This window comes from Pterocles gutturalis, unplaced genomic scaffold (assembly GCF_000699245.1).
Source record: "Pterocles gutturalis isolate BGI_N339 unplaced genomic scaffold, ASM69924v1 scaffold48197, whole genome shotgun sequence".
In the NCBI taxonomy this organism is placed as follows: domain Eukaryota; kingdom Metazoa; phylum Chordata; class Aves; order Pterocliformes; family Pteroclidae; genus Pterocles; species Pterocles gutturalis.
Genome location: NW_010114598.1, coordinates 8,859 through 23,221, shown reverse-complemented (window position 1 = coordinate 23,221; position 14,363 = coordinate 8,859). Strand labels below are relative to the sequence as shown.

Sequence of the window (14,363 nt, the reverse complement as noted above, 5' to 3'; positions counted from 1 at the left end):
CTTTCCCTTGAATTTCTTGTCCTCTCTTAATTTCTTGTCATCTTAATTCTCATCCTGAACATATTCTGCTGACCACGCCTGAAAGAAACCCACTAATAAGAAGGGCTGAAAGGAGCAGCTAAAAAATGTGAACAGGAAGAGCATTTTGAAATGCCCATTTCAGTGTCTGGGCAGTAGCAGAAAGATAAGGGATATAATAACCTGTGGGTTTTAGACCGCACCGATCATCTGACCAAGACTCTCAACTGAGTGTTAGTCCAAGATTACTTGTCATACTGTTCAGAGATTACTGTCCTGTTATTCTCCTTTACAAAATGTGTGAATTGTGGCAGCAGACTCTAGAAAGACAGCATCAGTTGCTGCAGACCTCACTTACAAACACAGGACATACAGCAGCATCTGCTATATGATTCTGGCCTCGCGCTACCGAGGATTAGTGGCTGTTGCTAGAACACACCAGTATCTTACACTGTGTTCACAGAGCCTCCTGCTGCGTTAGCTATTGTGAAAGTGTGCTTCCTTCCCACGCAGCAGTCCTCAGTGGCTACCCTGGCCCTTGGGTGCTGGGCATCACTGGGCTGACCTGCAGCAAGCTGCTGTTGCTGTAGAGTCTGGCCAAAGAACTGCCACTAAACCCAGGGAACCTTTGATCCCAGAGGTTCTCAGCCTGTCTGTGCATGTCCTGCCTTCAGCTGCACAACCTGCAATGTTGCTGTAGCTGAAGATCTGGAATGAATATAGAAAACACAACTTTAGTTGTGAGAAATGCTGGTGATTTGGGGAAGAACAAGTGCTGAGTGTCCAACATGGTGTACTTTCAAAAGAACCTATTTTTCAGGAAATTAACGTGCGTCTCCTTCTAAGGTTTCTAAAGCTAAGCCTGATGGCTTGAAGTCTGTCAGGTTTTGAAACTCCTGGCTGCTTTCTTTAACAAACACTTTAAACAGTACTTAGGTGTGTAAAAAGTCAAGCACATTTTACACACAGCAGAAATACAGCAGTCTGGCCTAATGTGAGCGTTACCTGCACATTCTGGGTTGTCTTCATTGAAATTGATTGCAAAATCGTGAGATACCTGCAGATAAATGGAAAGAAGAGAAGAAGACTGTAGTCAGAAAAATTATTCCAAGACGACTTGTGGTTTAGCACCTTTTACATTCTTTCTCTGTTAAACCAGAGATCTTTCAAGCTTTCAGCCATTAAGTGTGAAATAGAGTCCCAGCTGGAACTCCCTGCAGAAAGAAAATAACAGAACTGGAATAAAACTTGTCAATAACAACAAAACAAAACAAAAAATAGTACAAACAAAAACCACCCAAGTACATGAGAAATCATAAAAATACGGTGTCAGGACAGGGCTGTCAATGCCGGCCACAGAAGAGGGACCTGTTGCTGAGATGTAAATGTCAGCAGCTCTCCCCAGCTCAGCATCTCAGATTGCAGGAGACAGAAAGCTGGTTGGGACACAGCACTGACAGCAGAAACTCAGCCCGCTTCTGCGTCCTGCATTCCCCTGGGTACCAGTTCCTCATTTGAAGGCCTTGGGATTACTGGGAAATAATTTATCCTCCAAAGAGATAAAGAAATTCACCTGGGCCCACTGTGAAATAATAATGTAAGAAATGTAAGGAGTCTAAGGTCGTTAAGAAATTGGATTAGGCTGGGGAAAAATTAATAGCAAAAAACCTGAAGACTTTTGTTTTTCCTCAGATTTAATAAACATCCCATTCTCTCTCTCTAAATTTGTAATAAAATACCACAGAGCTATTTTCTAAGAGAAATGACTGTGAATCCAAAATTTACTGATTTTCTAGTACAACAATGTATTTTACCTCTAGTGGCTGGGGAAAATAATACAAGACTTCTGTATGCCCAAATAATGCAAGGCAATGTCGGCCTCGGGTTCCAGGCAGATCTGCATCCACAGCACAAACCTGTTGGGACTGAAACTTTGTTCAGTTGCTCTTTTCTGGTTTTAAGGTTTGTTTTTGCCTGCATTTTTTTATTTTTTTCCAGTTTTGTTTTTGCTCCTTTCTTTGATCACTCAGAAGGCTTGATTCCTTTTACTCTCTTCAGCTCTGAAGCATAGTCTCTTAATTCTCCTGTTTGTCTTAAATTGTCTTGAACGAAGCCCGACTTTTCTCTTGCAATGTATATACATGTATTTTTTGGTTTGCAAAAAGTGGACATGGCTGATAGTTAAACAGGCAATATGCATAATTTAAAGTTGAACTCAGGTCTATCATCCCAGATTCATGAAGGCATTTACACAGCTAACTCCAGTTATACCCCTTTGAGACTTCACACATCTCTGTAGGACCTTCAGCAGTGCCAACCGTCCTAGTTGTACGGAAAGCAACCCATTTACTCCCTGCACAATGGAACTTGGGTTATTTGCAGAAAGAGATTTATTTGTTGGATGTCCGTGTTGTATTTGCCGGTTCAGATGACTTCACAACACAACACAGAAATTGTTCTATGACTTATAGACCCAGAGATCAAATATGTGATTACAGAGAAGCTTCTGTAAAGTTGAAGTGGTACAAGTTGGCTAATTACTGACAAAGAGAGTTTCTCATAGAGAAATCAAATTTCCCATCACATGCTGGCCTTGCTCACCACAGCGATGCCTACTGTTACTTGTTAAGACGTTAAATAAAGCAGGACTCCTATCGTGATGCGAAAGGATGGAAGCACAAACTCACTGAAAAGTCTGCAGCCAGCTCAGCCCAGCCAGGAGTTTGCCATGTCTCCACCAAGTACCAGTTGCCTCTGACAGAGGGTTTTCCCTGGGCCATTCAGGCTACCCAATGCTGCCATGGAACAGAATGCAGAAAGTCACGACGACGTGTGTTCCTCGCTGAGCGGGCACAGAGGAGCAGGGCTGTCAGACACGCTTCAGAGGTGCTCCAGAGCCCTTCTGCCCGGCTGCTCGGTGGGTCTCTCGGCACACTCTGCCCAGCTGGGGTCTGCCAGTCTTGTGGCCAGCTGCAGGCCAAAGGTAATTGCGGCTGTCAGGAACGATTAGGTGAGTTTTCACTCTCTGATGATTTTTTTTGTTGTTAATAGCCTTTCTTTTTCCTTTAGGCTTTCTGCATTTTGTACTAACTACATCTCAAAAGCAAGAGGGATTGTTATGCATGTTTATACATGGCAGGCTGATTCTTCTAACATTGTGCATCTTCAGTGATTTCATTTATTCCAAATGCATTTGAAATTATAGCAAAAGGGGTATCACAATTCTTTTCCAGAGCTATGAATACAGCATTTTAATCTCACATGCAAGCACGTGCTAGATGCTTTTGTTGCTATACCTCTTTCAGGATCACACTACACAAACAATTTATCTGGTTCAGAGCTACAGCACGCAGGCTATTACTGAAGAGAAACATAGCCAACAAGTCAGGCTGATAAGGAAAGCCCATGTCTAGTAAGGGTGCACAATGATCCAAAAAATAACTGTCTGAGCAATAGGTGCTGTTCTCTCCAAGCAAGTGGCCCTCGTGCATTGTCATCCTGATTCACCAAGAACAGCATTAAAATTTATCCCGAAGGCAGGACAGAAAACACAGTGAATGCATAAGTACTGCATTGTTTCCTGTGTTCTCTGAAAAATGCACAACAATTTAAACAAGATTAAAGTATAATGTGCAGGAGAGAGGTTCTTTGAGCAGCTCAGTGATGGTTCACAAACAGAAGTCATCACCCCAGGAAAGCCAACAGCAGGTATTTTTAAAGCAGAGTTTCTCCAAATGCTCAGAACTCATTCCCTGCTCAGGGGCTCAGTAAATCAGCTGTGCTTCAGCCTGCCCCTGTGCTCATTTCCCTCAGGTGGCCAGAATCCCAGAGGGTCCAAACCAACAGGGACCTCAGGCACGCGACATGTACTGATGTGAACTTACTGAACCTGGCTCCTAGCTGGTAGGACTCCGTGTAGAGGCCACCCATGTCCAGAGGTGGTCTGGATCAAGCATTCAATGCTTTTGTTTTCAACACAGTGCAAAGTAACGAGCCCTCCTCCCCCCCATTTATTTTTTTTTTTTTTAATAATCATGCAATGGCTTTTGTGGCTGAAAGGCAAACCATACTGAGGACAGAGAACCAAATGTGTACTAGGTGGCAGTTTTAAATACCGAATGACACAGCCTCATCCACTCCCAGAACCGATAAACTAATGGGGAAAAGGAGCTGACAGTGGTCCAGGTAAGTGTCACGGACCTTGGATGAAATTTTGAATATGTGTTTGACCCTCTGCTCAGCCCTCCTCCTCCCTCTTAACGTCAATCCATAAAATCAATCCATGAAAGGAAAGGAGAGAGAAATTCTGGAGGGCAGAGGGGCCTATATGTGATCAGCCTGACATTACCTGGGTTGCTGCACAAAAAAAACCACTCAAAGCCTCTAAGGACATTAATTTGCACCTGACTATGTATTAATAGCCCTCTGCAGGACTCCAGATAAATTATTTAGCAGATACCGTCATGGATGTGGGATTATTAAAACACAGCTGTTCAGGAACTTCCTGAACCAGAAACATATTATTTCTCAGGTAATTTCTTCTAGGTTTTTAACAAGCAAAACAAAGTAGCTCTACCATACATCATGATGTAGATTACAATGACAGCATTTCTGAGGATACGTCAACTAAATAAACAGTTTAAAATATTTTTGCTAAGGCAGATTATTATTTACCACTGTACGGCGCCTCCATTGCCGGTACATACACAGCGACAAGCACCTGCATACAGAAAGGCAGTTGTCCATCAATGTGATGGTGCCCGTGAGACTCTCGCGAGACTCATAACCATACTTCTTTTGACCAGTTTAGTGGAAAAGTCACTTTGATTTAACATAGCAGGTAACGTATTTCCCATGCATTGGGATGTAATGAAATTCATCTTCATAGCATGGCCCTTGCTAAATAGGTTTGTAATTAAGGCTGAATGGAAGGGAGAATTTCCTAATTAATGAAAAGTTTTGAGATTACTTAAAAAGTCCTCTGGACTCACATAGAAACTTCAAAACACAAACAAAAACCATACCTTGAATCTGACAAATAATAAAAACCTACTAAATCATAAAGCAAATTACTGGAAAGCTTTTGGACTACCCAAAGGCATTTTATTTAAGTTGCATCAAAACATGTTATTCTGTTTGGCTTCCACATTTTTTAAACCTCTTTTACTCTAACTGAACTTCCATTTCTAAAATAAAAAGCTGCTTTGAATCATAAACCATGTTTTTCACTCATTTTGCAAATGCTGAATGTGGATGCCTCAATTCTGAAAATTAGCATTCCTTTTTTTCCCCTCCTTAGATTGTTGAACTCATTTAAATTAATCTCCCTGTCCCAAATCGCTCCAGCTTACCAGAAACCTCTATGGTGCTGATCCTGGGACTACCTGACAAAAAATCTGATAAATTCAGGTATGTCTAGGAATGCTTTCTTACTAATTTAAATAAAGATTGCCAAAAATCCATGAACAAGAGGTGCATACAAGTGTGAATGCTGAGATGCACAATGTTGAGCACTTATCTGGGAATAAATTGAACGCTATTAAGTCATTGCCAGTCTGAAAATTAAATATGGAATGTCTGAATATTTTTGCAAAACTTAACAAATTTCAAGAACCATTGCTCAAAAGCTGTTATTTTCAGAATGCTCATTAATCAAATAGTTTGGGAGCTGGACAGCTTGTGTCTCTGGCTAAGACCTTATTGTAAATATTTCTGCTTGGCAAAGCCTGGCCATTTATTTTCCTTTGTACTTGATTTTTGAGCATGCTGCCCAGTTTCCATGTCTAAATCCCGGTTGTGTGGACAAGGAGACAAATGCTGTTTTTTCCCTTGGTCCATTACACATCCTTCTATTGGTTCTTTTTTTGTCAGGTTTGCGTATATTTCTGTCCTCAAGCTTCTGAAAAGTGCAGGAATCACAAAGACCACAGCACTTCCCAAGCCCCTTAGCTGTACAGCAAACCCAACAGCACAGGGCAGTGTCGTAAAGATGCTGCACTGTTTCTGTAACGGCAGGGAGGTTCTCTGCAGCAACTCTGCCCAGCATCAGCAGTGAAGGAAGTTTCCATTAAAAATGCAGAAATTACCAGGACTGTCTTAAAACAAACTGCAAGTTGTTCTGTTCCTCTCTAGGTGTCAGCCTGCAATTCTTCCTTAGGAAAGAACACTTCATTACTGGCAATACACCTGTCACGGGGCTGACACAACTCTAACTTTCTTTTCCTTTCAACATTAAGTTCTGTGCTGCTCTGAGGTTTTTCAGCTCCTTTGAGTTCTGCCAGCTAAGAAATGAGTCTGCGTGGTTCAGCTTTTTTTTCCTCCTCTTCACCGTGACCTTTTGCAGCAGTGTCTTGAGTCCATATTATCTGCCACCTCTTTGCTTTTACATCAGACTTCTCAGATACTTCTTGTTGCAAAAAAAAAAAAAAAGTGATGGGTTGGAGACACTGCTGTGGAGTAACTGGCATGTTCTGCAAGTTTCATGTGTTAGAAAATCAAGAGGGGAATATTGCTCTCAGAGGTTTACTTAGATCAAGGAGCAGGGTGGTGTATTTGTCAGGACTTGGGGAAAAAAGATCATATTACTGAATATTAGATGAAAGATCTCTAGACTGACGAGGAATGTTATATATATATATCTGGCCTGGCTTGCTTCCTTCACTCCCACAGATTCCTTATGCCACTAAGAAACTACTGGTTTTCTGCTAACAGCTGAAGTGTTTCATCTGGAGCTGGAATGAGGGAAAATAAAGTCAGTGTAAGACAGCAGTGTACTCTTGAAATGGAAATTCTGTAGAAGGCATGTATAAAACCATGTCTCTAAAGGGGTTCACCCTCAAGAGCTTCATGAAGAGCCCGCAGAGGGGCATACTGACACCATTCTGAAGCACTAGTGTAACACAGGGGTGGGGATTTTTCCATGGGGAGTGGTAGTCAGCATAGCAAACATTTCTTTTCTTGTAGCATGTAGAAGGATGTGAGGATGCTGGAATCTCACTAAATACCACTCACTTGAAATACCTTTGACTGAAAGGCTCAAAAGAACATTTGAATAGCATGAGATCTGCAGTGTTGCTGTGGTGTCTGTAGTGTTACTATGCAAGAAGTTAAGGGAGACCAGTCAGGAGAACTTTTTTTTCCTACAGGCTTTGTTACTTTTAATTATATCAGTTCTTCACTGTTTCCTATGCATCTTGGCTATGTTCCACATCAACCACTAATCATTGTTGGCTTTAAATTAACTTTATGATACCAGTGTTGACTAAATTACTGAAGGATTTTCAGGTTTATTGGTCTTGACTTATTAATATACCATGACAAGGTTGACTCTTCACTCTCTTGAAGGGTGTGTTTTTCAATTTAGAAGTGCAGCCAAAGCCAAGCAGGGACTCAAAAGTGTTGACACAGTTGATTTTGAGAAGACTGATGCTTGTATGGATGGTGTAGGGTATCATGGGGAGGAACTGAACAATAGCACAGATGACTGTTAATTCCTAATCTCGTTCCAGTTGGCTGTGCCCATGATAGACACCCAGCTAATTATTTGTCCCCATCTGGGGCTAGTCTCCCCACAGTGTGGTTCTTCTTCAAAGTCTGGTAAGCTGATGTCATGTTGTTTTGTCTTTGTCATTTTCTGTCACAATTTTATGTGGTGGAGATTAAAGGTGTTGTTCTGGCTCTTGCTTGCATCTCCGTTTACTTTGGGACTTACTTTGTTTACTCACACATATGTAATGCACAAGCAAGTAGCCCCATCTTCTTAAGTTTACCCTTGCTTTTCCTAAACTTCTCGAAGTCCAAAGGTCCCGATTCATCCATTTGCTTACTTGGAGAGGTCAGTAACATACAGACTCTGGGGCAGCTCATGCTGTTGGGCAAGACCCTTCATCCACGCATGGGCTACTAAGTTCAGCGCAAGTCTCTAAGTTGCTTAAGATCACTTGTCAGGAAATTATCCAAACACCAGTTCTGCCAAAGCAGAATATCAGTTGGTGTTGGTGAAGCTTGGAAAGCTTCCAAATATGCTTGGCGAGTGTTGTTCAGAAAATGAGGTCTCTCTTACTACACTAGCATCCATTAACAAAGCTTTGCCAGTAGCATGAAGTATTTTGGGTGTAACACAACTACTTTTAGTCTAACCTTGATTTCTGGTTTCAGTGAGGCATCACTGGGTGAGAAAGCCAGATGCAAGAAAACAAGCAGTAGGAGTTGCTCTCTCTAGCCCCCACTCTGCACAGAATGATTTCTCCCTTCTGTGCCTCATAAACCAAGAAAATTAGAAAATGTTACTTGTGCACTTACTTTGTATTCCGGGGGTATCCTTGCTCCAAATCCAAAGGCTGGGAACATTTTGTCACTGGAAAAAGAATAAAAAAATATCAGAGTTCCCAGAGAGAAATGCATTTTGTTACAATAAACAGCTATTCTTCTGTAAGTATTCATCAAAAATGCAGAGCAGCACAACGGTACAGAAATGGCTTTTGACTGGAAGGGTCCTGGATTGAAGAAGGAGGGGTGCGTGCTGACCGGAGGGAGGAGTGAACCCCTAGTATTTTTGGGAAGTTAAAATCATTTGGCAAATACCAAGGGATCAAGATATCTCCCAAAACGCAATAACAGGTCCGTATTACTCACTCTTCTGCACTACCTGGCTGCAGCATGAGGGTGAGTTGTCTGAACAGCATGGAACAGACTGATTTCATATAAAGAGGGATGTGCTCCCCCAGCTCCGAAAATGGGTGTCGTGAAGAGATGACTCTCTAATTAAAAAGCGTTTGCAAATTTGGGTTCTTACAGTTGTCTAGGTGCAGAAGAGACTTCCTCAAATATCTGAAGAGGGGCAATTTCATGCCCCCATATCTGCAGGTTCTGTAAAGCGTTCCACCTGCATCTTTAGTAGTTCCACTAAAACATGAGATCATTTGAATTAGGCGTAGGTTGACTGCTAACCTAGCAAACGCTGTGCCATGGTTAGTTTGCCTTTGGACAGTACAGGGAGGTTGTTGTACCCCAGTTAGATCTGTAGGAACAAAAATTCCTGATCCAGAGAACCTGGAAACTTCAGGGCTGTTAACACCCTTTCAGACACCCAAAGATGTCTCACACAGCCCCCGTGGTGTCGAGCTGCCTCTTCCCAGATGGCAAAGCGGAAAATAACAAGCCGTAAGGGATGTCTCGTCCCTGAGTCAGCAAAGCACTCCATCGCACACTGGAGGTTAACAATTCACCCAAACATATGCTTCATTCTAAACACATCCTGAAGCCCTGCGGAACTGTCCTCCAGTGCTCTGATGAATCAAACCCCTTGTAGGTTTATCCCATTCTGCTTATGGGGTTTCATGGCCCTCAGAAAAGTGGAGATCCTACTGCCATTATTGGCACTTTCAAAAATTCCCAAGAGACACCCGCAGCTTCAGTTTTCTTTGTGTAGTTCAAGACATTGCCGCTCCAAGTATCAAGTGAATAATCCTCTTCCCAGACACACTCAAGAAAGATAATAGCACCCACTAAAGCTGCTGGGCTTTAGTCTGGCGTAGGCTGTGAAAGGCACCACAATATTCCTGATACAAGCTAAAGAAAAACAGAAGGGTTTAAAAGAAAGCAGCAATAAGCCTCCCTTGAAGCTCAATTTGCCACCGTGGGATAGAGAAATAATCACCAGATCACTGGGAAGCAGCAATGACTATGGATTAGCTCTCACAATTGTTGTTCTGCCACGAAATGTAGTTGCCGCATAAATCTTGGGAGCACAGTTCTGTGTAGCATATGTTATACCGTGTGACAGTGGGTCTTGGAAAGGAGGACTAACATCTCTCGCATGGTAATGAAACATTTTTTTCTAAGAGATGTCAGAAAGGAAGTAGGTGCTGACATTTGATGCTAACCACCTGCTGAGAGTCTTTGCTTCAATTAAATGCTCCTGGAAGTGGGGAAGCCCATATAAAAAGATGCAGAGAGTTCAGGTGCACACTTAGTGGGCAACAAATAAGAAGCCATTAGCAAAGAACCTGAGGGAAGGAAAAAACCTTGTTTTACAGCAATGATTAAGCATTGCTGGATTACAAAATCAAACCCTGTGGAGCTGCAAGTTAGGAGCTGCAAGTTAATTGCTTTTGGGCAAGAGCAAACAAAGACTAAAACAGAATTTTACTTAGGTAGAATGTAAGTGTCTAAGTTCAATAAAGCAATCCAAAAAGCCGATGCTGGCAGCCATTACCCAACCTGGGAGATGCCTACACCCACACGTGCCTACATTTGTACCGCAGCATTTCTTGAGTGTAAACAAGTGCAGGCGCTCTCATACCTGCAGCTCCATCTTCTGCTCTGCAGCAGTTCAGAGGCAGCACTACGTGACACCTCCAGCAGTCTGCATTTCCCTTCTGGTGGTGATGCTCTCAGATTCCCAGTCGCACAGTGGCACAGCCCCCAGTGTTATTCTGCTCTCAGAACACCTTACCACTGCCCTCAGGACACCTGCCTTTATGTCTGAATCTCCCATATCTCCTCTTTGAGCAAGCACTCGTTACTGCTACCATTGCCTGGTGAAAGAGGGAAGCTTGATCTTGTACAGCCTCAGGATGGGACTCCACGTGGCTGCTTTTTAGAGGGAAGCAGTGCATGAGCTCTAGAGAGAGAACAGGTATCCTGGAGTCTGCTCCTGTGTGCCACTCAGAATAGCTCCACACTTTCCTTGGGAAGCTTCTCATTTTCCAGAATGTAGGCACATTCCTCTAGTATTCTGATTCCAGCTGCTGGGACCAAGGAATTAACTGTCGTGTGCTGCTGGAGCTCCATCTTTAAGGTAAGAAGGGAACCTTTTGATTATCACTCATTACTTCCCTTGCATAAAAAAGATAATCATGTTATTCCCTGACCACACCTCAAAATTTGTGGCTGACACCTTTCAGAATAAAATAAAATTGCAATGTGAGCAATACTTTTCCTCCCATCACACAAACCAAGGCGTTTAGCTAAAATAAAGGTCTCGCTCTTTTGTAAGTATGCAGTTTAGTGGCTTAGTGAGATTTTACAAAGTTATCCTCTCCAGTCTTCCCATCCACCCCTCACTTTGTCATATGAGCAAAAACCCATCAGCTGAGCCTGCTGCCCTCATTCTGCTTATCCTGCACCCTGAGAAAGTGAGCCAGAAGGGCAGCCAAGGATTCTCTTGCTTCTAGGACAATCAATACAGGCGGTATAGAGGTGTGACAGAGCTGTTCTGCCAGACCCGGGGCTATCACGACGGCTTGCAGCAGAAAGCAGAGCAGCTTCCCAGCTTCTGGGAGCTGTGTCAAGGGTTAAGCCACCCAGGGACAGAAACTACAGTCAGAAAATGAAAATAAGATTTTCTCCTGCCTGGAGGGTGAACTGCATGCATCAGAGACTGCAGCCCTGTTTCCTCATCTGGCATTTCAGAAGCAAAGGGATCTGCTCTAATGACTCTTCTTCCTTTGTAATTCAAACTCAATAAAGTGAGAAACAGTTTTCCTTTGCATTGCTAGCTCAGGCATTTGGGCAACATTCACACCGGGGAACAGGGCTGGGAGCCTGGCTGCAGCACTGGGAGGTGTCTGCAGACCTGCTCTGTCAGTACCCTCCCTGGCACAGTGCTGGCCCCTGCCACCAGCAGCCCCAGAGACATTCCCAGGACAGTGCTGGGGACAGCGGGGCTTGCCACTCCTCCCAAAGGGCAGTTTGGCTGCCACCAGTTTGTGCTGGGAGGAAGAAAGGTGACACCAGGACATGGGCAGTGTCATGTCCTTGGCCTCAGGCCACATCTGGATCTTGGACTTGTTTTGTTTAAACCGAGCCAGAGAGTTCTTGGCACGTGCAGGGAAACTGCCTGCACGGTCCTGCTGGAGACAGATTGCTGAAGGGACAGGAGAGAGACACACCAGTGGAAAAACAAGCTGGTTCTATAAAATCTGAATTTTACAAAATCAAGTAAGAAAAAGAGGATCGTGGCTTGGCAAAATCTTTACAAAATTACCCTGGCATGTCTACTTCACATTTTATATTGTTCTTTGGTTTGGTCCCTTAAAAAAATAAACTTGGCATAATTCTCAAAAAGCTGAAGTACCTGAAATGAAGATCAAAAGAGCAAAGCCATTGGACTTTGACTTTTATACCTGGTTATATAAGGGCCATGAGTAATCATGCAAGCATAGATGTGTATGACTTCTGGTATTTTTTCCAGTCAAACAGGCACGTATTAATGAAAGATATCAAAGACTGAGCAGATCTAGGTTATACCCTAAAGGTAACACTGGGGAGAGGGCTCAGGTTCAGTGCTCAGGTTGGTAAATGTAAATCAATGCCCACAAAATGGAATTGCCAGGACTCCAAGACTGCAGTCTTCTAAACAGAAATACCACCAGTTAGAGAAAAGCCCCTCAGTAACACCTCAGCTATAACATAACACACGGCAGAAAATAAATTCTCAAAATATCCCATATTATCCCCTTGGAACATTGCTCAGCTTTAGTCAGCCATCCTTCAAGACACCCAGTGGAACCAGAGGTGCTGCAATGACAGATCAATACGGTAACAGGGGCAGAGAGGTTTCCGGGAGCTGTGCTGCGCAGAGGGGAGAAGAGACCAGTCGAGGAAATAGTAAGGTTTTGTAAATCAGTAAGTGGTACAGATAATGACAGCTTTTTCTGTGTCACTAGAAAGCCTGGTGTTACTGGAAGGTAAGGAATATGTCTAAAAGAAAGAGAAGGAGACAAAATAAAGAACATTTTAAAATCTTGTCTTATTAACCACTGGTGCCCTCTGACATGTAGCATAATTGAAACCTGAAGTTCAGCTTTATTCTGAGAGGGATTTGCTATTCCTAGGATGAGAATTCAGATGAAACTCTTCCGCTGGGTGAAATGAATTACTCAGACATTAGAGAGTCTTTTGCAGCTTCCTCTGAAGCTGGAGATAGAGCTTGATATTCACCAGTGTGGCAATACCTGTATTCAGAAAGGAAAACAAGAGCTGCCAGGACTGTGCTCTCTGAAAATTAGTTCCTTTCTAAAAATCTAAATTGGGACTCTAAGTTCTTAAATGTAAGGAGTAAACATAGGAGGGAGAAAGGCCTAAGTCATTCTATATGCCATTTATTCCTTCTGAAAGACAAACTTCTCGCTAGCCACTTCCACAAGTTGTTTGGGGCTCTCTTTATGGGTGCTCACAAAAGCTCTCTGGTACGTAGTGACAGACATGCTTCCCTTCAAGCTCCTGAAGTCAATGCAGCAAGTTGTGCGGATGCTGCTGACCTGACCTTGGAGAGTCCCAGCAGGACAATCTGCTCACGTTATGCTGGAGCAACAGTCGCAGGAGCAGTACTAGCGATGCAGGGAATGAGGAGGAGAGAAAGAAGCACTAAGAAACCACTTTTAGTTTCAAATGGCCAAGAGGCTTAAATTTACAGCTCTTTGAAATTCTTGCAAGGAATCCACCTGAGGAGAATCCCTGGATATTAAGCTGTCACTTGTAATTTTGGCTTTGGGTCAGATCAGAATTACCAGGGAGTTATTTTTAAAGTACTATGCTGGGCACAGTAAAATCAATTACTGTGCCTTTCATTTCCAATTCCAATCTCAAAAAATAAAACTGTGAATCTGCTCCTCTCTACATACTTTACCCATGATAAAATCAGATCTTTTTCCTCTGTTAGAAATTATTTTCAAATTGTGAAAATAAAAGAGGAGTGCCTGTTCCACATGTAATTGAAAAAAGTGTGAATGTGAGTAGGGGGGAAGGAGGGGAGGGGGCATGGGAAGAGGGGAAGAGGGGAGAGGAAAAGGGAAAGGAAAAGGGAGAAAACGGCAAATGCTACAAACAAAACAGAGTTATCTCTAAACTCAATTAAAATTGTAATCTTTCATGTTCAGGGAGTGAACTGGAAGAATATGAACTGAATTGTTTCTTTTCTAAAGCATATGAATGAATCATGTTCCTGAGTGTATTATTTAGTACTTATCTGAGCAGGGCTTGATGCCAGTAAATTCTGAATCGCAACAGCTTACAGGGATTAGCAGCAGTTCCAAAGAAAATACAGAAATCATTTGAAATATTTAAACATTTTCAGTTCCTGCTTTGCAAGCAGAGCTAGGTAAATAAAGGACATGATCTGTATGATCGAATAGGGCTACATAAAACCGTTCAAGTGGAAGGGACCAGAGCCCATCCGTGCCACCCCTCGCAGCCTTGCCCCCTGCGGTCCAGCTCCCAGCCTGCCCCATTCGGGGCGCCACCACAGCTCTGGTTCTGGCCCGGTTACTGTCTGCTCAGTCAGACCTGCGCTTTGCCCAACGAGGCATCCAGTCCATAATGCAGGGTGATTTGTAAGGGAG

At 43.0% G+C, this 14,363-nt stretch overlaps 1 protein-coding gene across 1 annotated transcript in view; it reads right to left on the bottom strand.

Annotated features, from left to right (window-relative positions):
* The window catches only part of CPNE4 (copine IV), a gene marked incomplete at its 5' end in the record, with an annotated part of 34,534 nt that overhangs the window by 11,834 nt on the left and 8,337 nt on the right, over positions 1–14,363 (bottom strand). Inside the window, 2 exons of the mRNA XM_010074869.1 lie at positions 1,024–1,075; positions 8,320–8,374. Coding sequence (XP_010073171.1) covers positions 1,024–1,075; positions 8,320–8,374 — 107 coding nt within the window. The remainder of the gene's footprint in view (positions 1–1,023; positions 1,076–8,319; positions 8,375–14,363) is intronic.